This window comes from Argiope bruennichi, chromosome X1, assembly GCF_947563725.1.
Source record: "Argiope bruennichi chromosome X1, qqArgBrue1.1, whole genome shotgun sequence".
Classification (NCBI taxonomy): Eukaryota; Metazoa; Arthropoda; class Arachnida; order Araneae; family Araneidae; genus Argiope; species Argiope bruennichi.
In genome coordinates this window covers 80,306,913-80,334,346 of record NC_079162.1, presented here as the reverse complement: position 1 = coordinate 80,334,346, position 27,434 = coordinate 80,306,913, and the positions used below count along the sequence as shown (strand labels likewise).

The following is a 27,434-nucleotide window of genomic DNA, read 5'->3' as shown; positions in this document are numbered from 1 at the left end:
ACTTGATTTTGGTTATGGAGTCCTTCCCCCTCAAAAGAAACCGGATAATTATCCCTCCTGATTATTGGAGTTCGGATAATCAGAATTCTATTATAGTGTAACATGGCATTTTTTTTAAAAGCATTGTTTTTCGAAGGTTACCTGTGTATTTTCCTGAACACAAATCTGGAAAAAACAAAAGAATTCGAATCGACCGCAACGCTAAAGATGCGTAGAGCATCTCGTAATGGGACGGAGAACAACCAATGAGAAAAGTTCGCGGGTCGTGACATCACAGAGGGTCCGACTCGAAGAGCTTTCACTGGGACGGTTCACAGTAGAGTCCAATGTAGAATGAAGCTGGTGTGTGTATCGTTGGTCGTGGGGGCCGCGCTATGCGCATCTCTGGTTTGCGGTTTCCCGCTAGTGCCTTGTTTTAAAGAGTGCAACGTCAGGCTGGTAAGTGTTAATTAATGTCATTTAACATTTTTTTTTTGTATGCTGAGTAATAACTTTTTCACTAAAAAAATAATCAAAAGTTTATAATTTTTTTCCTGACAAAAAAGTTGTACTCACTTCAATACTTTGAGGGTGATTTGTTCTGAAATGTTTGAAATTATAACCAATGATTTTTATATGATTGTTATTAGAGATACATCTTTGGATTGAGAATATATTTGCGGTACGGATTCTTTTTAATATAATAGTTTTAAATTTTCTTTAAAAAATTATCTCGTGATTATAAAATTTTTTAATCATTTATTTCAATCTTAATAATGCGCCTGTAAAAAATATGTAATGATTGCAATAATCTTGAGGAAAAAGGAGTATTCATTTAGAGACATATTCTGCTGATCACAAACTCATGCGTTTTATTATTTTGTGACATGCTATTTTTTTATTTATTTATTTATTGAATGCCTTGTTGATTATCAGAAAAAAATGAAGTGAAATAATGTTTATAAAGAATTTTTTTTTCTTGCAAAGAAAAATCTTTGGCATGCAATTTAAATTTAATAACTCAGTCTGAAAAAAAATGTATTGATAAGGTTATTTTGATTTTTTAAAAAAAGTGTTTTATTAGCTCTATATTTAGCCTTGACAATTCCAGAAGAAAAAAACCCTAATTCTTTTATATAGTTTTTCTCGTATTTATGATTTCTTTGTTCCATTTTAAAATTATGTTTGGGTATTTATGCGCTTTAAATGTAAAATTTAAACTGGCTGTCAAAAAAACTAATATAGCAAGAAAGACAGAAAGGTTTTGTTTTGGTATCATTTTCTTATCTCATTTGACATCCTTTTTATTGTTTTTTCAAAAAATAAATAAAATATATATAAATAATTTATTTGCACTTGAATCTTCTTATAATAATTGAATGAAAACACAGTCAATTTAAAATACAAAATCTAAACAATTATCCGCAAAAATATATAAGGAAAACTGTTTCGATAAAGTTTTATTTATTGCTGGAAATCAAAGTTATGCAGCTTGTAACATAATTTATGGCAAAGAATTCAGTCGATTTTTTAAAGAATAACAGATTCAAAATCATCTAAGAAGTCGTAGTACTTCTTAGATGTACTAGTACAAAAGTACTTTGAAAGTTCTATTAGAGTATACGGCACTTACAAAGTGTATTTAAATATAAAATTTTTAACAATGTATTATAATGAAGTACATAATCATATTTTAAAAAAATGCTTTATTTTTTAAGAAGATATTCAGTTGAAAAAATAATCTCAATTTCAATTAATAAACACAGTTGATTCTAAGCAAAGCAATGATTTCTGACAACTAAAAATATTGTAAATCATAATAATTATTGCTGTTTTTTAGTATTTTATTTGTTTTCACATTATTTTTTAATTTGCACTTAAATGCGAAATTTTATTCAAAAGGGACATTCATTTTTAAAGGTTAAAAAAAAGAAAATATTGATGGTTTAGTTAGAGTATCATAGATGGTATAGAAGTATCGACATACCTAGATATTACTTTGAATTGTTAAATTCTAAATTTAGAGACTTTGAGATAAACTATGGAATTTTTAACAATTTTCCAAATTTGTGGTTTCCTTAATAACTCTTCACATACTAAAATGATTATTTTTATTCATTTATTCATGTTATTTCCATTTTCCAGAAAACAACAGATTAAATGTATTCAATTTTTTTCGAATTGTAATTATAAGATTAAGTGCGCTGTTCCTCTTTAAACCAAATTCTGAAATTTTACAGCCAAATTAATTTCTAGTTACGCCTTTTCAGACAATCAAATCCTCTCAGAGCCGCGCCATATCAAGTGTTGTATCAAAGCATTTTTGTCACTTGAAAATATTATGAAACTTAAATACTGGATTTTTTTAAACATAATTTGCAACAAATAGTTTGACTACAGAAAAATTTTATTTCGTAAATATCTGCATTATAATTACTATTTCAAAATATCATTCATATTAGATCAATGCTAAATTTTTTAATAGTCATTTTTTATTACTAAGAATTAGTTGATTTTTTTTATCGTCATTGTGATTATGAACGAAACGGAATTTCATAGCTGCCAGATTAATTCAGTTATTATAGTTCCTATAAATTAATCATAATTCACAGTTGCTCTTGACCGATTCAAAATTAGGAATGCAAAGTTATCTTTCTCAACTAATAATTGGTTAATCTTTTTCTTTTGTCTGCAATCTGACTACAAACGAAATGTACTTTGAAGCTGTCAGATTACCTCAATTGTAAGAATTCTTATAAAGCGAACATAAATTAGTTTTATTATTCTTCACTTATTCGAAACTATGATTCATACGTGATTATCATAGTAATACATGTAGATATTTTTAGTATTTGAATTAATTTCTTCTTCTTGTATCTCATCCTCTTCTTGTAACTCTCCTTCATTAGGATTTTAAAACCTCAAAAGCTTTACCTTTTTTGACGTGCGAATAGTTTAATCAAATTAAAAATAAATTAAATTAAATTAATTATAAAATCAAATTAAAAAGAAGTAAAAGTGAGGGAGATGTAGCTCATAACTCATTTTTCTGGTAGTTCCATTCTTAGCAGAATGCATGTGACATACAAACAAATGTATATCTTGGTAAATATAGAGCTAAGATCTGTCCTCGCCATCAAGAATAATTTGACATCAGGATGGTTAAAGGTATTCCCAATTACGGTTTGGATTTCTAAAATAATTTACAGGTGGTCTGTAAATTATTACAGGTTAATGGTTTTCCAAATTACAGATTGGATTTCTAAAATAATTTACAAGTACAAAATAATTTACAGACTATTATCTTCCCAGTTACAGATTGGATTTCTAAAATAATTTACAGGTACAAAAGAATTTACAGACTATTATCTTCCAAATTACAGATTGGATTTCTAAAATATTTTACAGATGTTATAAGAAATTCTTCCTTGTTGAATGTTTTGGAAATTGAACGAAATTATTTCAAAAATTATTACATATATAAAATTGGTACTGATGTTTTTGAGCTTAAATATGTTGTACTTTTCAATTTTAAAAAATCCATTTTCATTACGGAAAAATATTATAAACCAATGTTTCATCAAATAAAAAAACTAACTGAAATGCAATTTGATTAGATTTTTACTACTATGCAATAATCGTCCGGACCTTGACTTTCTTTGTTATTTGCATGATATATTGTTAATATCCTAATGTTTTTTTCTAACTATAGACTAATGACATATCAACTCATTTAGCATAATGAGGCTCAAATACAGCTAACTATCATAAGAGATTAGCTTTCTTAAAACTCGTATTAATCTATTGATAACTAGTCATTATTATAAGATACATTCAAGCTCTTATGGAATTTTAAATTAGCATTTTTAGAAATATAGAAAACCATCTTATGAAATCTACCGTTTAGCTAAAAAATCAAATATCAAGAATTTTTCTTCCTCGATTTTTAAAAAAATGCTGTTAATACTGAAAAGAATTTTTAAATTTAATTTTCTCTTTCAACTACAAATGAATATAGGTGATCTAAATGGGCAATGCAAAGACTTACCACATTCTTTTTCTAGAATGTACAAAAAAGGTTAAAAAATATTTCAGTTGGTTGATTTTAGTTATTACTAAGTTTATAGAAGGGATAGAAAATATTTTAACTTCTTAATGAAAACTGATCTTATTGAATAATAATCCTGATGAGAAATCTTATTGCTTAATATGCGAAATTTTTGTTTCAGTACTGGCTTACAATTTGAAAAAAGAACATGATTAGCTTATTTGTATATTTACTTTATGAAATGTTAAAGTTTTAATTTTTAATTATTAAAATTTCATTATTATAGTTAATTTTTTTTTAACTTAGCATTTTTATATTTAAGATCATACGTAATTTAACATGACAATACATTAAAAAGTAAAAATTATTGAAGCAATTTATCAATTCAATTTATCTTATCTTAAAAACCTTATCTTTTATTTATCTCCATCTTTACAAAAAATACCACGAAGTACTAAAATAATATATATCGGGACAATACACTAAACCTGTTGGGACTTAGGGAAAAACTTCGAAGAATTTTATCGATATCATTTATCTCTTCTTAAAAATAACTCTACGAATTGCTCTTACAAGGCGAACCGGGACAAAATATCAATTCAACCAGGATTTCGAGGCGAACTTTTAAATCAAGAGCTATGTAAAATGAACAGATATATACGTCTTCTAAACATACATTTGATCTATTAACATATACTTTAGCTAATACGAAGGACTGTTTAGAACTCAATGGTTGTACTTCCCGGGACTTTAAATGAGGAAACGTTAAATCACGGAGAGCAAAAACACAACTCAGTAGGGAAAAATATTCCTTCTATCCCTGCAGCATTTAACTTCTAACGATTGAAAGCGATTTTTCTTTATACAAGCTGTCAAGTTTAATACTGGACTTCGCCAAGCATTCGCCTATGCCTTCAGTTTGTCCACTGGAATATTTACACTTATTAAAGCAGCTAAATTATATCCGATTTTGTGCAAAAATTTTAAATTGCTTTCTAAATTAGAAAAAAATATCAAGTAATCATACTAGGGGACTTAAACTGGAAAAAAATATCAAGTAATCATACTAGGAGTCCTAAATTAAAAAATGTGGTTTTAGACTCTTTGGAATTTTTTTTATCCCGATTGACATTTAGTAAATTGATTAATTGATTAGTAAAATTCCAATAATTTTCGCTTGAAAATTTTTCATGAATTAATGAATTGAAATTTATACCCTATGAGGTTTAAAATTAATTGTTTTTGGCGCATGACCCATAATGGTATGCAGATGATATTGCGGTTAAAATATAATGTCAACATTCTGCTTCAGTTTCTTTAAGAATTCAAAAACTGATGTATCACCAAAGTAACTGTTATTGACATTTTTAGAAATTTTCTGAAGTATTTCTTCTAAAGAATATTAACAGTGATGAAATAGATTTTCATAGATAGATATATGATGATTAAATACTTTTTTACCTTTCGTTTTTTTTTTATTTGAAGATTTCTTTACTGGACAAATGTTTCAAAGAATTAAAAATATTTTGATTACTGTAATATTAAGTAAAATCATTTTTTACATTTTTATTCGGATAACGTTTTAAGAACAAAATTCTCCCTAATAGGAAATTACATTTCTTCAGATGTTTAATTTTTAATACTAGTTAGATATACAAACTAATTGGATATTAAAAAGTTTTTGGCAAAATTGTGTTATTATTTTCATAGCAATTATTTTTAATGGCTAGTAAAAAATAATTTTTGCACTTTCAAAAAGTTATTAATTAAATTTAGATGTTTTTAAAACCTTCCTATTTTATGATAGTTGGAAATTTTTTCCTGAAAATTATATAACTTATTTCCTTCTTGTTGAAAACTTTGGGGTAAGGGTTATAGTGCAATGGTACCTCTCCGAATCTGAAATCTTTAAAGCCCCTCTTTTGCAATGATAATTTTATTATTATTATTGAACTTATTCATTAAGAACTATTTTTCGAAACTTCTTATAAATCTTGATATTCTGTACTATCTGTTTAAGAAAAATTCCCATTTCAGCAATAAAGACATTTAAAACTGATAATGGAAAAAAATGCTTGAGGACACCAGAATTCAGATTTTAAATTGTAAAAGAAGAATTCCATCAACAATGAGTAATAAAAAATAATCCGTTCTTCAGAGATATTAATTTTTATTTCAATTTTTGGTAACCAATGTGAAATAGCGGAGGATTTTTGTATGAATAATTTCTGCCTTATTACTATAAAGTTCTTGAAAGGAGCTCTCAACAAGAAATGATTTTTCCTTACTTCTTGAAAAAGGATAAATGCTTTCGATATTTTTTATATAAAAAATACTTTTCTGAACACTTTTTTTCACATTTAGAACATTAAAAAACATTCTATATTTAAGTTCTTTGTAGCGGGCATCAAAATATAGTTAAAAAATTAAGTCAATCTGCGTCTTATATGTTTCTATAATTCCTAAATTGCAATAAAGAATAATTTCTTTCTATTTTGCTCCTGCTTTTGATTATTATTTTATTACGACGGAATATTATTTATATGCATTGGTAGTCTTCCTTGAAATTGAATTAAAAGGCTGGAAAAAATTATTTCATTATTAGTGGTAGTAAAATTTTATGCCTTGCTAAAGAAAGCTGAGATTAAAAGGGGTGGAGCAGATAGAAAGAGAAGTCACCTGCATTTTGGAAGTCGTTCGCTCGTGACCAAACTGACAGTTATCTTTTATTTTGTATACAATTTTGATTATTTTCTGAAAGTGTTTAATTGCAATTTCAATACAATGAAACTCTGATAATATACAGTTTATTTCCAAACTCAAGGGACAATCTTTGGATAGTGAAAGTGTATTTAATGACTATATGTAAATTATGCATATTTAAAGTGTATATTTACATTAAAAAATTTTTTATGCATATAAATGTATGAATAGAGTGACTTTTAGAGACACAGTCGCAAAACATAAGCATGAAAGGAAACAGAAATCATTTACTTAGAGCATCGTTGAAAAGTGCTTCGTTACTGCATTTTTTACAGTAAAGGCTCAGTTTTACGTCTTTAAATATGATGCATGCTTAAATGCTTAAAAAGGTCGATAGAGTAATTGGTATATATTTTTGAACTTCATCAATGGAATGTTCGATGCTCTAAAGTTTTATATGAATTACTTGGTATCAAAATCTGAGCACCAATTACTCCACCAAACTGCTATAGTTGTGCTACTGTGGGAGATCGCAATTTTGAGCAGATATGTAAAAAAATGCATTAAAATTGCACTTTTCAAGGATGCTGTAAGTAAATGGTTTATGATTCATTTCATGTTTATTTCTTGTATTTGTGTCTTAAAACGTCACTTCCACCTATACATTCCTACACAAAAAAATATTCCATTTAGTGACCTTTTAACAAGCTTCAAAGTTTGTCCCATGATTATAAAATTTCCTGTACATAGTGATATTTTCTTTTTTTATTGAATTGCTTTACAGGGTGAAAAGAATTTTTTTCATTTTTCAATAGAATTCAAAACATTGTTGAAATCAAGTGAGATTATTTATAAAAAAAATAATAAAATTTGATTGTAATAGGTGACAAAGAGAGTCATTTTTTGTAATCAAAATCAGATATTGAATTTCAATTTTCAATCGATGAGTTGGATAATAGCACTATTTTTATGTATATATGTTGCATGCCGCTTTTTAATATAAGGATTTCAGAGGAGGGGGTGGGGGTGATAAATACCTCGACCAGAAAGGGACGCACTGGCTAAAACGTTTCCGAAGCCCTATTGAAACTGAGTTAGGTGCCTAATCAGAAAATACAAAGAAGGGGGGGGGGTCGTCGGTGTTTTGGCACATCAATTGTTGTCAGCTATCAAAATAAAGGAAGCGATAATGTTTTCATTTTTTCTATATAGCCCTGTTTCCAAGAGCGCATACCAACTTGTCCAGTTTGAAACGAATCTGCATCGAGATTTTTGAACGGGACGTTTTTGTGTTTTTGTCGGTTTTTGGAGGGGGTAGAAGGTGCTAATACAATGGGTTTCCTGACTATGCGCTCCGGTGCATTGCGCTTCCGCCGTCAGCTGGGCTCTTACTTCATAAAGCGGAAGTGGCTGAAACGCTCCAACGAGTTCGCACCCCCCTCCATTATGACTGTTTTTTATTATTTTGTAATGCAAGGGAACTCCGAAACAAAATAGTTTCAAAGGTAGAAAGCGATCCGATGTGAATTAAGATGGCCGTTGGCTAGTTTATTCGCTGAAGATCAGATTTCCGGGAACATAAATTTGATCCCGCTCTTTTCAAAAGGCGGCGCTCTTGAGTTTTAATTTATGGGTGCCTCAAAAATCTTCCTCCTTCCCATGTCAGATTGTTCTTTTTTTTTACGACCATTGGTCAATCTCTATCGTCATTTCTTCTTTTCGCATGCTTTTATTTGTTAAATCAGTAATTTTCGATTCTTCAGTTTATCAAGTTTGTTCTTTTAGTTTTTCAATCTTTAAATCTTTGGGATTGTTAATTTTTAACATTTTACCAGGGATTCTAACTTTTCAGAGCGGTTTTAATCCCCTTTTCAGCTTTGATTTGTTGAATTTTACCATCTTTCAATGAATTTTATAACAAACAATTCATGTCTAGATATCTTTAGTATACTTGAAATGTATTGTTCTCCTTTTAAGGGTTAAATTTCTTTTTGGTCTGCACTTTTTAATTTCGATATTCCTTACTTTTTTATATTTATTTTGTTCCCTTTCTTTCTATTGTCATCCCTCTAATAAGTGTAATGCATGGGTTAAGAATCAATAAATCCAAAAATTATTTATTTTTTGTTTTATATTTTCTAAATCTGTAATTTTTTATTCATTTTCTTCCGTTTCTAATGTGTTTTAGAATTTTAAATAATTAATACCAAAATACTTTTAATACTATTGATATGTATTGATCTTTTTAACCGATAAGTTCCATTTTGGCACTAACATAAAGTATCTTTTTTTCAAAAAAAATTGGTTTTAATAGCTAGAATCAGTTTATGAATTTGTACCTTCCTCACGTCTTCACTTCACCTCATGGGGCATAACGTTAAGATTGAGTGCATCTGAAATTTATTTTTGCTTTGCATTATCTATTTGAAGGCTTGTCTTAAACTACATATTAAAAAATTATATGAAGTCCTAGTCTTTTTTAGTTCCCCCCATTTCCATTCTGTGTCCCGAAGTCAGCGTTTAGAACAGAAATCATTTGTCGTTATTATTTTTATTATTATTGTAAGTGTTGCTAATATATGTCTTGATAAATTATTTATTTTTAGAAGAATAAAAAACAAATTTGAAGTTAATTTTGATTAAGTTTTATTTAAAACATTTAATTAACTTTCGGATCATATATATATATATATAAGATGGCAACTCCTGCTATATCCGACTTTTTTCATAATGAGTATAGGCTTTCTGTGAAAATAGATTCGATAGTAATCTAGTCTAAAGGCAGCGCACTTGAGTTTAATTTATGGATGCATACAGAACATCCTTCCTTCATGCTATAATTTTTTTCACCATCACTTAAGTACTTAAGCTCTTAAGTAGTCATTTGCTCAACTCTACCATCATTTCTTTTTTTACAGTTTTATCAAGTACATGATTATTATTTGTTTGTTCCGTATTATCATTTTATAAGCTTATCATTGTAATCTCATCATTGTAATCATACTGAGTAACAGAATTTCGGCGTCATGGAATTTTGGTGCAAAATAACCTAGATTGTTTATTAACTTTCAGAAAAGTATTTATTTTATATATTTTATTAAAATATAGATGTTCTTGCATATAATTGCTTTGAGTATATGTTATATGACTCGCCAAATCCTCTCTGATGATAAACTCAAATTAATATGTAGCAGAAAAAGCATTAAGCGAAAAAGTTTTTTTTTCCCGATGTAAAGCATTACACCCCACTTTCCAAATTTCAAATTAAGGCTATACAATTTTTCAAATTAAGGGTATATAATTTTTCAAATTAATGGCATATCGAGTTAAAGTAGTAGATTTTACTCTTCAAGTCAGTGATGAGTAAACTAAGCCCTCTCGGAGGTTTTATCCTACCCATCACAAATGTTAATATAATAACATAGAAATTCTGTAATTACTAGAAAAAAAACAAATTTTTAACTTTTGAACTTATAAGTTAAGCTATTTTTAAATTTTACATAAAATTACACTTTTTTAAATTATTACAACTTTTATTAATGCGATATTAAAAAATTTTTTAATATCACCCAATATTAAAAATGGTAAACAATATTTTTTAGTCCTTATTGAGGTTTTAATAAATTATATCGGTCCCCCATTTTTTTTTCTTCCCCTTCTTCTTTAGGCCACTCCTAAAAAGGCGCGTCCTCGGGGTGGCACAACATTTTTTTCCCCTTTTCCTTCCATATTCAGCTCAAAAAAGATTATTCATATTTATTTGCATATTTGCTGAAAATTTCATTAGTAAGATATTCTTGACTCTTGGAATCATTAGAAGCCCAATTTAGCTATTTAAAATAACATTTTCATATTACTCAAAGTTAAATGATTAGCAGTTTGAAGGATTAATATTCACATGCTTACATACATGGTTAATTTTCTATAGAATCGATCCTTGTGTTCCTACATCTTCAAATCCCGAAATTGAAACTTGATAGTTGGTGGATTATTTTCATTAAAAAAAAAATACAATTACATTTAACGTGAAAATAACTTTCATCATGAAAGCATTTTTAAAAAAATGTTTTAGAATTAAAATGAAAGAATATTAATTTTCTAAACTAAAATTACTTAAAAATCTTATGAATTTTTCAAAAAAAATTAGCTTTTTGATTTGAAACTTACTTTGTCCTCTCTTACTATTCGACATTCCATATTTACGATGCAAATTAATTAGTAATTTAATGTTTAGATAAATAAATATATAATAATAATAAATTTTTTTCTAAAATATTATGTTTATTATAAAAGAAAAAAAAATCATATGGAAAATTTCCTCCGAAACTTAACTAAACGGCTTGCGAATGGTACATTAAATTGCAATTCTAAATACTTATTTCCTTACATTTGTTCAAGAATACGTTGAGCGTGCATTAAGCAAGTGTGTTATCTAATACATTGCATTCCAAAGCTTCATTTCTTCCGCCTTGAAGCTTTCGCATCAGCCGAGTAATTGAGCAAAAGAGTTAAAACTGGCTAATAGAAAGTAACCTTGGTTCTCCATTTCTACAGCAGCTCTCTAATTAGATCTGTTTTATCAACTTTTCAACGAACATTTTTGATTTTCGTGGTTTTTTCACAGCAATTTAATTTTTCAGCGTGGAGAATTTAATGCAAATAAGCCGTTTAAATGCATTTGATTAATTTCTGTCAAAAATAAAATTTTATGCTAACCTAATTGAACTAAGCATGCATCTACAAAATTGCTCTAAACTGCTCGGCGTCAAAATTGCTGCAGCTTCGCAGCTAATTGTTTTATACAGTTGAATGTGGGTTCTATTTGCATCATCTTGACATTAAAGTTGCAGTCACTTTAATGGAATTTTTTTCCCAGTTTTAAGGAAATTATTTTATGCAAATATGTTTATGTTGCTTTGCCACCAAAATTGCTGCCATCAAAAACTTTAATAAAAGTTCAAAACATTCAGATGAAAAAAATTTCATCTGAATTTATTTATTTATTTTTGGCTTCTAATATGCTTGGCTGTTAAACACGGATCACGAGAACAGCTTTCTCCTCCAGCATAATAATGTTGCTCGAGAAATCCAACACCTGAGTTGATACGGCATGATCGATGTTTTGGATCAAATTAATGCAAGGTCTCTGATAAGAGATCATATTTATTGTATATTAAGCTACACATATATGCATCTTTAAATGGAGTCATAATTAGAACTAGTGATGGCGAAAGGTTTTCAAAGTACAATATTTAGAGAAATATCCTGCTGCTATGCTTGGGAAAATAAATGGCTTCAAAATCCTTAAATTCTGAGAGTCATTTAAACCTATTCAACATCTTCAGCTGCAAAAGAGATAATTACTTGTGCATTTTACTTTACCCATATTTACTTGTGCATTTTCCTAAAACTATTCTTATAAAAAATTTTCATCCAAAAATTCAATAGATTACAAAATAGATCAGTAGATCACTCCGTTTACTTTAAAAAGTTACTTCATAAAGCTCAAAATTTTGGAATGAAATCAATTTGTCTCTTTGCGAGTTAAGGCAAATTATGCACCAACTAATTCTCAAAATCGTCTAATAGATAAGAGCCTAATTAATATATCTTCAAATAATTATTTTTCAAATCTTTATTCATTTATTTTTGTTCCATATTTTGGCCGGATTATGATCATTGTGGACGTAAATCACATTTCACAGGGGCTTATTTTCCACAAAACTTTTGATGATGATGATGATGATGTATATATGTAAAACATTGTTTGAGAAACAGGCACGGAGTTCTATATTCTTCATAACTTTAAGGAAATAATCTAATTCTTATCTTTTATCAAGATTTTTGTGTCAGGATCGACAAGAGTAGTGCGGTGTGCCGACTAGGAAAGAAAAAAAGCAGAAAATAAAGACCGCTAGAAAGCATTTCTAAGCATTATATAGTTCAGCAAAGAATATGCCGACACAGTATTTTGGTATTGTGAGAAAAACAGCCCGCACAATTCAGGAATGAAAAAATGAAAGTTACAATAAAGCCCAAGTTCGAGTGATTAGGACAGAAGTATTTTTAGAACTCTCTCTCTCTCACACAAACACATGCAATGATATATATACAATGTCTTATAAATCACAAAAAATTTTAATCCCGAAAGTTGAAACTTTGATATATAAATATGCTTTCAACTTTCAGGATTAAAATTTATTTGTGAAATGGAAGATTAAATTGGTGTCTTTTCTTGATACAAATAAATCATATGTTCAAATTCACATGTTAATAAACGTCTAGACGAAAAGAACATATAAAACATTTCCACGAAGTATTGATTTTAAGAAACTTCATAGTTTTAAGAAAGCCTTTAATGTCTAAGATAAAATTAAGTAGTTTTCTTTACGTTATATGAAAACGAAGATAAACTGACGTAAAGCACTAAAATAAAATATTAAATAAGTTAAAATTGTTTTAAGCTTTCAAAACAAATATTTTACAACACGCATTCCTAAGCAAGTCTGTAATCAATGTCGAAAAGGGAGAAGTATTGCTCATAAAAACGCGAACATAAAATCTAATTATATTCTTTGCCATCATTGATGCAATCATGATAATCGTAGAGTCAAAAATGAAGTATTTTTCTCCTAACTTTATCAAGGTAAAAGAAATGCACGCCTTTGACCGTTAAATGTTTTGCACTCTGACTTATATATTAACTAGCTAAAGTAACTCACTGTTATAACTGATGATTACTTCAAGAAATCATTTCATCGATTTGATAAAAATGAACTAATATTAATATTCGATGCTATTTTTTTATTTTTTTTAGTTAAAATAAACCTTCAGAAGGAAATACTAAAAGTGCAAAAGGTCTTTATACAAAAATTACATTTCTTTAAAATCTACTAGTTGGTGTCTTTTCACATCACCAACGGATGCTAAGTCAACGCAATTCAATGACTGAAAGCAAGATATCAATGGCTTTCTTTGGCGATATGGAGTAACAGTTAGTGGATTTCAAAACATAACATAACGTAATTTTAATATGCGATTTTTTGCACTGTGAGCAGTAATATAAGTAAGCTTGACGGTATTTTTAATAAATATTGCCGTAAAATTATTATTTATTTCTATGTGTTAAAAGCACCTGTTTCTCACAAATAATAAAAATTGGCACCTCTACTGGCTATCTTTAAACTGGTGAATGAATTATTGTGGTCCGAAAACTGCACAATCACCAAAATATATAATTGGAGGATTAGTGGATAATTGGATAAATTTAAGAGGTATTTTTGACTTTATCACTTCTTAACCTATTTCAAGATTCGTAATGTATATATTTTGTAACGTCAGATAAAGTTTAAAGCTCTAATATATGGCACTTAAGCTCTAATGAGTACACATTCTAAAGTTGAAAGAATTAGCCATTAACGTCGGATTAGTATATTACTGTTAATCAGTTAAATCCAAATTGTTAAGCTTTTTCTCTTTTCCATCTTATAAATAAAATGCTTATTCCTGTCTTCAATCAAAATGACTTCAGAATTTGATGTATAACTGATGACATTGATTCTTCAAATAAATTGTTACATGTCATTGTTGATTATGAAGCAAAATGAAATCCAAAATATAATTTTGAATCATACCGATATGAGTACGGTTAGATAAGAAATTACATTTTCTATGAATTTTTCATACTGAAAATATTCCAAAAGTGATTAGTGATTTGACTTTATAATTACTTGTGATGATTTAGCTTCTTTTACACGTTCAAGAAAGATGGCTGAAAGTCTCTTTTTTGTGCCATATACCCATAGTGATATTTTAGATCATTTTAAATAATCTATATGAAAACAGATCAATTTCTAAAATATTATATTGCAAAATTCAATGATGTGCTATATAAGGTTAAAATAATTAAATCACTTACATTTTTTGTCACAATCCATCTTTGTGGCCAAAAATTTTTGTTGGGCTTCAGAGCTATTTTTAGAATTTAGAACTAAAAAGAAAGATACATAGTTAATTTCATGAAGTTTTCAGCAATGCATAAAATTAATTTTCTTATCAAAATTTACATAAAAATTAAAGATTAAAAACAAAGATTTTCTAAAAAGGAAGGAATAATTTGATTCAAAGAAGCATTTTAAGAACTAAAATTGTGACAAATGGAGCATATTAAACATTTATAAAGAAAACCAATATATGATGTTTGCAATGAATAAAGAAAAATAGGAATTAAATATATTTTCATTCAGAAATAATTTTTTTTATCTAGATTAATTTAAAAATTTTATTCTAATTAATAACTGCAAAGGTTATCTCAATTATTGCCCTACGAATTTCTAGAAAAACAATATATTAATGGTTTGGTTTATTAATTTGCTTTCAATATTTCTGTTTTTTCCCCTGACATTTCAGGTACGTTACCGTGGCAACAATAATTAATAAATATATCGATTTATTTATTTATTTTCGGTACTCCTGTCTTTTTTGATATTTTAACTCCGTTACCATGACAACGAAATTTGATTTGTCACATTTTTTGAGACACTTTTTGTCAGTTGTTTTCTTTTATAAAGCACATTCTATGCTGATAATCTCAACAAAATATGTCTCCAATTATCTCACTACGTGCACTACATCGAGAACACGCCTTTGGTATTATAAATTCCAAATCCATTGCGGTAATTTTTGTTTGAAAAGAGATCACACTTAAGTTTTTAAAGATCAAATTATGTTATCATTTTCAACAAAAGAAAGTTCTTTTTTTTTGGTGGCGTGTTTTCCATCCACTAATGACCTTCAGTGCCGTGCCTCTTATTTTTCTAACAATGTTAAACATCTAATATCGTTTATTGCGTTTAGGACGAATTTGCTCAGTCAGTAACGTTAATCGTAGGAAAAGAGGAGAACTTCGCTGAAGTATATGTGTGTGGCCCGTGCGCCATTGTGTTTAATTCCATGACAAATGAACTGTTTCAGAGGCGCACTTGCTTTCCTTTAAAGACGCTTCGTGCCACATTTGTCAGTAGATCCAGATCAATTCGAATTTCAAGATTTTTTTTTTTCAAAATATCAAGAAATCAAAGAAAAATGCTTTATTTCTGTAATAAAAATGATTTAAAATCTATTTATTACAGAAATAAAGCATAAAATAGTTTGTCCCAAAATAGCCCTCAAGTAGCTTTAAAATAGAATATAAAATTCGGTAATAAAAATCAAGTAATACCTGAAACGAACGCAAAGAACGAATTTAACCATGGATGCAGTAACGTTACTGCTTCAGGTATTCTACGACTTTTATATTGAGGGAAATAACTCTGACTAGAAAGACTATTATCAAGCTAATACCAATTGTGAAAACATTGTGAAAATTTTAATCATTTGGGCTAATTTGCATTATTAAAAAAAACATTTAAAAATTATGCAGCTGAAAAAAAAGTGCTTAGAAGGCAGGAAATTTCGTTTTTAAATAAAATTATGACAATTTTAGTTACCACAAATTGTTTAATGTCTCCGCAAATATCTACACTGAAGAGCATTCCAATGTAGGCTGGTTTCAAGGGCAATAATTTAATTTAATTGAAAACTCAGTGTAGTCCTAATTGTTGTAAAGAGAAAAAAATTAAACTTTAAAATTTCTGTCATCCTTTACGAGATGATGACAGACTGCATGCTAGGATATTTTTGTAATGACTCTAAAGATACTAGAGATAAATCCTGCACTTTTGAACTAACTCAGAACAATGTCTGAGTACATAACTAATAGTTTTCGTGGAACAGCTATTCAGAATCTCGATTTGCCGATTACAATACGAAGTAGCTCGTTACCAGATTGGCAACAAATGATAACAGTAATAAACAATGAACTGATATAAAACAGCGGAGAACTCTTCTTTCGACGTTTTGTATATTTACTTTATATAGAACGCATATCATATTGGAATCCATTTCAAGGTGAACTTTGCTATTTTCAAAAAATAACTATTTTTAAAGTTTTATATGGAACATTTTTGTGCATTTTATTATAGTGATAAAAGGTGAAAAATTTGAAGCTAGTTGAGAATTTAGTTACAAGCACACATACTAAATATCATTTATTTACTTTCTTACTTTTTTCAGTTGTCCTATTCGCATAATACGAATGGACAAGTTTTGTCTATCTAGCTTGCGACTCTTTTTACCTAATCGTGTTCACAAATGGATAGACAGAGTTCCCTTAATCAGACTTCTACCAAAATTTGAGAGAAATCTTAAATTTTGATGCAAAGATCTGCTCTGTAGCATATGGCTCCTATGGTGTATTTTTCTGCTCTGCTGTGGTGTATTTTCAAATTATCATGTTTGCAGAGAAATTGACAGATATGCAGACATAATTTCCCAAATCATATTTTTTTTTCTGACTTATTTATCTAGGTCACTGAAGGTCTTACGGTCTTGCTTGACTTCAAACATGGAGATTCATCAAAATCTCAAGGTTTAATTTTTTGGCATTTATCATATTTTTTCTTTGAATGTTTTCTGTGAAATGATGTTGTATTTTGAAGTTCCGTACATTTATCTTTAATTATTGCGCAACAGTTGTTTGATCTTCGGCGACAGAAATAAGATCAATAGTATTTTATTTGAATAACTGTAAGTTAGTTTATTTCATCGAAATATTCGAATGAACTCGAAATAATAAATCTACAATATAACATTGTAAAATGAAAAAAATTGACCTGTTTTAATTAGATTAATAAAACGTTTCGAATTATAGTGCATTTTTAATGCGTAATCCTTGATTTAATTAGTTTTTTTAAAAGAATTCCTTACATAAATAATTCTGTGGAAACTGAGCAAATAAGGGGCTTATTTAGTAGTGTTAAGAAATCTTATCTCTGAAAGATGAAATCCCCTTCGTAGACTGATTTTCCTGTAAATAATTCTTTTTAACATTCTTAAGCAATACATCTTGCTGGCCTGAACTTGGTATCTTCTTTAACTGACTGCCTATCTTTTATTCTAGAACTGATTTTCTGTTCAAGTAATTTCAAAAATAGATGTTGTAATTTATTTTAAAACTGCAAATTATGCAATCACAAAAAATTATTTGAACTTTTATTACTTCCAATACAACATTTCGAAGCGTATTGGGACAAAACTATTAAATGATAATTTGTTTAAACAAATTCATCATGGGATGAAAAGTTTGTAACGCGAATTTATCCAATTTTATTACTCCATGCAAAACAGGCATTACTAAATGGAGTTATTTTTCTTCGAATTGCTATGATTTCTTCGCATAAATGTGTAAAGCAAATTTGTTTTGGAAATCGATGGTTTATTTCTTTCATTTGTTGTCTCTTTCATAGGTGTTATATATATAATTTTGGAAGGAAAGATTTTTGGGAGTGCATCATCAAGAGGCGATTGGTTTAAAGATTTTGAAATTTTTATAACATTTTATTGTTCTTAAACTTAAACGCATAATCTATATCATTTTATACATTAATACATTCTACGAAGGGAATAAAATTTAAATAATTCAGTTTGGTCTACTACTATGTTAAAATGTTGTTTTTGAGAAAATACTTAGTGAAAATTTCAGAATCATATTTGCATTATTATTTGATATATTCTACTACATTATTATTCGATTCGTATTGATTCAGTATGATAGCAAATTCTAATTTCAATAGCTGATGGACCACAAATTTAACTAAACAAAATAAAGTCATGGACGAAAGTCATGAAAATAAGAAAATTCTAATTTCAATAGCTAATAGACCACAAATATAACTAAACAAAATAAAGTCATGAATGAAAAAAAAATCTATTCGAAAAGTGTTAGCTCTTTCCTATAGATACCATTGTAACGGTCACTATCATACCTTGACCTAAGCAATTTTGTTTTTCATAATACTTGTTAAATATGATAGCCACATTGAGATCTACCAATCCAAATCTACCAACCAACAAACAACACTTCCTTGAGCTTTCCTTTGTCCCATGGCCTATTATCTCAATGCTAATAGCCAATTTAAAGTAATACAATTTAAAATTGGCCAGATCTTCTATATACATAAAAATCCTATTGAAGCACTCCAATTATCCCTATGTTAATAAATGATTTAATTTCTCATTGGCCATAACATTTACACACATATGCACCTTTGGATTTTATTTTATTAAAACATATTAAAAATATTAATTTAATTAAAACTGTAATATCTGATACGATGTTTTTTTTATAAAATTAATAAATATTTAGATATTCGAACATACTGATTTCATATAACATTCTTGTAATATCAAAATATCGCAAGTAATAAAAATTACATTGCAGAATTTTGATAACTTAATTAAAATAATACACATTTGATAATTTAATTAGAATAGCCGGAGCCTTGCGATGTCTAACATTTTGTTTCTGCCCTATAGCTTGAGTTCTATAAACAAATCATAAGCAACAATTTAAGAAGAGATATAATTTACCTAAATAAATGTCTCTTATCAATAAAAACTTTTGAAAGATTTGACATATTGATGTAACAGTGACGATATTGAATTAAAAATATAAAATATATCACTTCAAATTAATTCATTTAACAAGAAAGAAGTTTTATTATTGCTTTCTGTATCTTAACTGAACGTAACAGAAATCACAAGAAATTTAATAAACATATATCAGTGCAGTTTCATTATTCATATACAAAGATGTGTTAGTATTTAAATTGATTATCCTCTTCGGTGATTTAATATCTCAATCTATAGTTTTTTTCTTCCTTCCCTTCAGAGGTCATGGGAGATCAAATGAAGAAATTTGGAAGCGAAATTATTCGACAAGATAATTAAAGCTTATCTTGTTGAACCTTGACTTTTCATTAGTCAAGTTTTGATTATCTCACGACCGGAGTGTCGGAAAGACTTCTAATATAGACTTCGTTTTTGACTCTGATCTACTTCAATGCTCATTTTGTGTCACATTCTAATTAAGTTATCAAATTCCTTATGGCTAAAAACGTTTTTCTTTACTCTTCGGATGGTTGAAAATGGCGATTTCTTTTGGTCTTCCGAATCATTAAAAATAGCGGCTTTGTTTAGTTTCGATGTTATGATGTTAGGGGTGGAATTCAATCTGAAAGGTGGCGAATAGACTGTAGACTCAAATAGCGATTCCAAATAAGAGTAAGAAGACTGAAAAAAACACACATTTTATATTACATTTTTATTTTAATTCCTCATGGCGTTTTTCTTTAATCTTCGAACTGTCAAAAATGACAATTTTCTCCGATTTCCGGAATGTTAAAATTGACAGTTTTGTTTGGTATTCTGGTGTCTGACTCCTCAAGGTGAATTCGGACGCTTTGAATTAAAAACCAATGTTGATGGAATCCGAATCAGTAGTTATTCCTCCTGGCAAAAATAACCTTTTGAAAAAACTCATTTTATGCTACATTCCAAACTATCTAACTAATCTAAACATTAAATTATCAAATTACTAATGGTTGAAAGTGTTTTTATCTGTCATTAGGATGGCAAGAAACGAAATCTTTATTCAGTTTTTTGAGACCTAAGCTACTGTTTTATAAATTTCTGTATATATTATTTCGATGTGCTTCTTCGATTTCAGATATAATGTTTTATCAGTGAGAATCTTGAAATTCCATCATTCTGTTTAAAAATGTTAAAAAGGATTAAGTACTTTTATGCAGAATCTTTAAACTTTCAGTTGGCAGTCAGTTTTAAAGGCTTTTTCCAATTATTATGGCTTATAGACATCGAAAAAATATCAAATTTGAGTTTTTATTTAATTTTTCAGACGTGTATATAAACTGGGAACTTCTTTCCACGGAATAGATACCATAATTGTTTTATTATCTCTCTTTTCAGTGCTTAGAAAACAATATATATTAAAGCCAGGTGTTGCTGGTTTTATTTATTTAAGTCAGTTAATTAACTAATCAATTAAATTAATTAACAGACCAAAAACATTGTGCTGAAAGCACACTGACAACAAAAAGAATACTAAATTCTATATTTTGCGTGGAAGAGGCGAATTTAATTTCAACTTGACTTTCGAAATAGAAGCCAAATGATCAATTTCCAAATGCGCAATTTCGCATCTGTTTAAATCGAAGATTTTCTGTGTGGAACTGTTGATAAATCAAGACGAACAGTCAGAACAAGGATATGAATGACATGATCACCGATGAATGATATTATATATGTTTCTATGCCTCTTAGAGCTATAGAGAGAGTTACATAAAATTGCAGAAACTGCGTTCTAAAATGTAAATATTTTTACATAAAATATCGATTATTGATGTTGCAAACTAAATTCCATTTAAATATGTCGGTTTTTTTCTAAGTACATTAGCATTAAACTCAGAAGCATTTAATAATGTATATTGATACCTCGCATAATATTAACTTGAGTTTTCACTGACTATAGTGAAACTCGAAATTCGGGTTGTGTGTAATGAATCATTGCGTATCTTTCCCTTAATGTTGACTTGAATTGCCACTGACTATAGAAAAAGTCAGACTTGAAACCCGAGCCAGTTTTGGTTATTAACTATCTTTTCTTCCCAGTTTCATATTGGACTCGATATTGAACGTAACATCTAACACTTCAGTTGTCATACAGCCGATGACTGGTAGAAAATTTAAGTCTAAAAAGATAACGATAAAATAAAGATGTAAAATAACTCTAAATTTCTAAAGATAAGTACACAAAAATTGTTTCAAAACGGATGTAGAGCTCAAGAAAATCACTCTTGCTAAACCTTTTACATGAAATGTGTTACGTTTGAAACAGTGTTATTTTCAATTTTTTTCACTAATATGATAAAAAATATCTAAGATGAAAGCTAAAGAACATCGAGAACAGCTTTTTGTTTTGTTTTACTTATGTAATCAAAACGAAAATTTCCCGTGTTAAAAGATTCGGTGGGGGCAAAATTGTAACATATTCTGAGCGAAAATTACTATTTAGAATTCTACATATATTTTAGTTTTTAGAAGTACCTTTTCAAAGCATCTGTGTTTATACTTTGAGTAGGGGTAGGGAAAGACCTCGTTGCGCGTGCATAATTAAGGCTATGGAACCGGGCTTCAAACATCTGGCCTGCGCTGATTCCTATTTCTATTTCCGGCAGGTTCTTTAAGAACATATTTAAACCTTTGATTCTTTTCTATATAAAATAAAATGTCTGCATTTTAGCAGATATTTTTATTTCGCATAGTTTCTCTTGTTGTAAATCTATCTGCATTTAAGCCACAAAATATATTTCATGTGAAAATTCAAATTTTGTTTTAAATCAGATAAACATGAAAGTATTAGATTTATCAAGGTATAAAATAAGTATAAATATTATACATACATATGTACACATGTTTTAGCAGATGCATGGCCGAGAGGAAGAAACATTTGGAATTTTAAAACTGCGATTTATTTCACCACTGGGGGGGGGGGGCATAATTTACGTACAAAGAATAAGTGGTCAGAAATACGTCAATCTACATCGCGATACAAGAGTAGAAGAGGCAGAAATTTTCCCCTTTGATCATTTTACTATGAAATTTTGATAGGGATTTCTTTGACACGAGTCGATTTAGACAAGAGAAATTTAGGTATCTTTAAAAGTATGTTATAAGCATTTTTATACTTTCACTCGGAGCGTGAGAAATATTCAGATCAGCAGTTTTATAGATCGCTTTTAGAATTAATTAAATAAAAAGTGGGAATTAGATCAGGAAATAAGATAACATTTTAGAATGAAGTTAATATGGGCTAAATCACGATAAAAATTAGGAACTTAATTAGGATTTAAATTAGATTAAAAGATACCATTGCACACACACACACACACACACACACACACACACACACACACACACACACACACACACACACACACACACACAAGTAATAAATATCATTCGAGAAAAACGCCTCAAAAATTCGATTCTATATAAAGATACAATAAATCTATTTTTCCTTTCAACTGTAAATTACATTTTATATGAAAGTTCAAACTTTGATGTTTTAAATGAGAAAAATAAAACAATATTAAAATACAATAAAGACAAATTCCGATTCTACATGAATGTCCAATAAATATATCTGCATTTCAGACTTGTTGCTAGGAGGAATCATTTTGGAGCATCAAGGGAAGGCGTATCGGAAAACTCAGCCTTAAATATTCGAAAAAGTCAACGTAAAAAAAAAAGCCTTATTTGTATAATGGAATCAACGTATGCTCACATGATGTACAACACCAGTTTAATTTTCAAGGTAGGAGAAAAAAAAAAGAGAATGACTCAACCGTACAGCAAAAAACGGCATTCAGACAGATATTAACGGTAACGTTTGCCATGTGACTATGGTATCAAATGAATTGATTCCCTCAGAAATTCAGTTTCTTCTTAATTCGCTCAATCCAAATAGTTGACAGAAGACAGCACACAAAACACAATCAAGTCTCTTAGTAACTAACTATAATTGCAGTGATCGCAAATTTAATGAAACTGATAGCAGTAACTGATATCTTGTTTTTGACTCCTCTCATCGCTTAAAAAGCTTTAAATCAAGCGATCACAAGTTGATATCAGTTGCACTTTATATGCATAAAGAAGGGCAATTGAATTTTTTTTCTCTTGTATCGAAATTTAATCCTCGCCATTTCTGTTCGATACTACTTTATCGGGTTACTGTCTACTTGCTACTGAATAATAATATTTTCTCCGAGCAAAAAAAAAAAAAAAAAAGACAGAATAGTAATTTGCAATGAATTACTTGAAAAGTAGAATAAGTGCACTTCATGCTATTACAAAAAATTTTAATGGAAAAATCTAAAAATGAACTGTTTTAAATAATTGTTTACTAGAATGTCGACTTTTAATTTAAGCAAACGATTTTTTAATGAAACTCACTAAGAGAGGACAGTCTTTAAATAATTGTTTTCCAAAATGCCTACTTATAATTTAAGCAAATGATTACAAAAGTTTCAGTTTTTTTTTTTTTTTTTTTTTTTTTTTTTTTTTTTTTTTGCATAAATGCTTGACATATAACAGAAAAAAGAAAAATTAGATTGTATGCTGATGAAAACACATATAATGAATTACATAATAAGAATATAATAATACAGTTAAAAAAATCAAAATGAAACAAATGGCATTGTGTTGCGGTGAAATGCAAAAATATATATGCAAATGTTGCGTTTCATGTTGTAATGTTTAACATGCAATGCATTATGCAATGTTTACATAAAATAGTTTTTATGCATTTATTTAATCGACTTACATATAATAAAATTTGTTTAATTTCAATCATCTGTGCATTTCATGTACAAGGCAGTATTTGTTTTAACTTTCGGTTTCTTCTCAAAACACCTGTTTGTATTGTCACTGCATACTTACATTCCCAACGCAGCGCATTATTTTTTTTTCATGCACAATCTTGTAATACATTGTCTATGAATTCATATTTATTGTAATCTTTCATTTTTCCTTTAATATCTTATAAAGAAATTTATTGAATAAATATAATTTAATATAGACCTCCAATATTTATATTATACCGTATCTTACTTGTGCAAAATTATAGTGCGGTGATTTTTCGATTTAGTTCGATATTTTGAATGCTGTACAATATCGTGAAAATATCGTTAAGATATTTTAAAATATTTTGTTTTATTTGGGTACTGAAGCCAAAATGGCTTTAGAAATGGACGTATGGTTTGCGTTAAGATGTTATACAGTAGATAATTAGCAAGATTATAAAATTTCTTGCTTCAATAAAGCTTTCATATACAGTTAATTTTTCATTAACACAATCTATAAATATAATCTTGCCAACTTTATTTATGGAAATATTTTTTATGTATATTAGAATTCCAAATTCTAATTAAAAATGTAAGATTAAAACCATTTTTAAGCCAGTCATATGAAATTCGATTTTGAAAAAGAGCAAAATGGAATTGATACTTGATATGAAACAAAAGAAAAACATCGACGACCCACTAGACAATTTTGAAGTGCGTTATTTGACAGCTTAGTAGCTTCAATTGAGCTTATGGCTGATTATACAGCAGTCCGTTATGCGACAGTAATCAATTTACGTCCATTACTGGATGTGGAACGCAGCGTTTGGCTATCTCTTTATTCCAATTTCTAATGGGTGTTTTACTTCTGTGTGCCATTGTTTTCATCTCCCCGACAGTCCGTTTGTCTGACATTTTATCATTTTATTCATATCATTGTTATTTTTATTTTAATTATTAATTATTTAATTAATGAATATTGGTTAATTTTTAACCACACTGGTCTGTTAGTATCTATGTCGTAGATAGTAGACGGAATAAATACAAATAGAAGTTATAAATTTAAAACATGAACTATGTATTTGCGTTAAAAATAACCGACATGAAACTCAAATTATGTGGATATGAATATGCAATGTGCATTTTTGTCTCATGTTTAAAGATTGATTCGACTAAGCAGTCGATTCACGTGACGTTTCAGATATTCAACAAAAATAATAGCTCCTGTCACCTTACGCTTAACTACATGTTGTCTTACGCTGTGATGCTATATTACTTTTTTTTTTCCTCTTACAAGATAGCGATGGATTACCAAATGAAATCGCCCCTGGTCATTTGACACGTGCCGCATGTACCAAAATATCCATCATACGAAATCAAAGCTCATCTTGTTAATTATTTAAACAGAAATGCAGAACACCGTTTTCCTTCATGAATTGAAGGATTTTACGTTTCGGTTAATTTAAAGTGGGAAATACTTTGTTCCAATGAATTCAGGTAAGAAAGATTACCATTTTCTGTCAATACTCTTTGCGTATATTCTCTGTTTGGCAAAACAATTCACATCCTATTGAGGAGTCGATACCTTTAGCCAAGGTATGGATATTTTTAAGTAAATTTTTTTTTCTTTTTTACTGTCAGGGAAACGAAATTTTTGTAATAAATGCCCCTGTTTTTACTTTATTATTAAACAAATTTATGATCATTGATATAAAAATAAAACCATTAAATGATTATTCATGAATTACAAAGACAGAAAAGAAAAAAGAATAATCCTAGTTTGAAATAAAGTGACCAAATCTATATTTTTACTATTTTTTTCATGCTTAATTTTTCTTGACGTATTTTTTTAATTTCTGTTTAAGAAATAAAAAAAAATCATTGTCTTTGTTTTCCAAAGCAATGCTTTTCGCTTTAAGTTTAAATTTCTTCCTTATATCTTCAAAAATAATCTTGTTACATTTTGGTATGTAGGATATAATAAAAAAGTAAGCATATATGGAAAAAACAGCACCTGAAATACAACAAATTTCAGAGTTGGGATTTTAGTAATCTTGAAAATTAATTAAAAAAGCATGGTTTAAAATTGGTGTTGCATTTACTATTTTTAAATATTAAATATTATTTCATTATAAAATATAGTATAGTATATTTTTGCGATGAAATATTTTCATGAATATGTGGATTTAGTTATGTCGATGAATCAATAGCAATATTATTCAGACGAATAACTACGAAAGCATTTCCGATAAAAAATGAATACTTATACTGTTGTTGTTATTTATGGCACTTTGCAAGCCCGTTGACAGATCCGTCAGCGATTTAAGCCGTGTAAGCGTATCTTGTTCTTTCAGTAGCGCCAACTAGGGTCAAGAGGACGACTTAGCTACTTCATGCGTCACATTCGATTGTACAACCCCTTTTCACAGGGGGACTCATTCACACACCTCACAGATAAAACACAGAAGAAGAACAACCCTGCCCGAACCGGGACTCGAACCTGGGACACCCAGATCACGGAGAGAACATTTTTGTTTTGCACACAAAATATACGAAAATAAATAAATATATATAAACTTTTTTATGGAAAAAGAAATTCGAATGATTAATTGACGAATCTCTTCGTTTTAAGCTTCCTTAAATTAGAAAAATAAAATAAAAAAATGGCCCTATTTTTGGAGTTATGTCTGTTTGTCATGAGCACGATAACTCGAAAGCGGAAAAAATTGGTTAGGGCGAAATTGGTGGGCATCTTTTGAACAAATTTGCAGATTTGTATCAAATTTTGAATGAATGCCATTAAAAAGAAATTGTCTGTTCATTTGCGTTTATGTTAACACGATAACTCAAACACAACGTGTTAGATGGATGCAGTCTATATTTACTTGTTGACTTTTTCTCGGTCTATCATTTCATGTTTATATGAACGCAATAATTCTGAGAACGCAAAAAGTTAGATAAATGAAATTTGGTATGCTTTTTACATTCATATCGCAGATTACTGCAGATCGTAGATCATATACCAAATTTTGGGTCAAATTGGTCAATGGAAAGAGAACCAAAATCAATTCCTGGTTTTATTCAATATACGATAGAGCTAAAAGCAAAATGTGCAAAACTGTGAACACTTACAAGAAAGTCGAAGAAAAATGATCGTTGATTGTTTATTAAGTCATTTAAAATATATTTAGTTTTTCTTTTAGAAAATATTTCTTTCAGAGTAAAATATCGATTTTATTTTGCTCAAAATTCAACATTAATATTTTTTAACACGTCATTTTCCATATTTTCACCATAATAACTATATTATGTAATATTTTAAATCTTTTATCATATCAATCTTCTTAACAAAAGGAAAGAGATATGAAAAAATTATATAATGGTCCTTTAAATAGACAGTTAAA

General features: G+C 28.6%; 1 protein-coding gene across 2 annotated transcripts in view; it reads left to right on the top strand.

Moving 5' to 3' along the window:
* Positions 1-329: 329 nt before the first annotated feature.
* LOC129958262 (proto-oncogene tyrosine-protein kinase ROS-like) overlaps positions 330-27,434 on the top strand; it is a 119,868-nt gene continuing 92,763 nt past the window's right edge. For both annotated transcript variants that reach the window (XM_056070584.1, XM_056070583.1), the window contains exon 1: positions 330-438. In XM_056070584.1, coding sequence (XP_055926559.1) covers positions 334-438 — 105 coding nt within the window. In that variant the 5' untranslated portion in view covers positions 330-333. The remainder of the gene's footprint in view (positions 439-27,434) is intronic.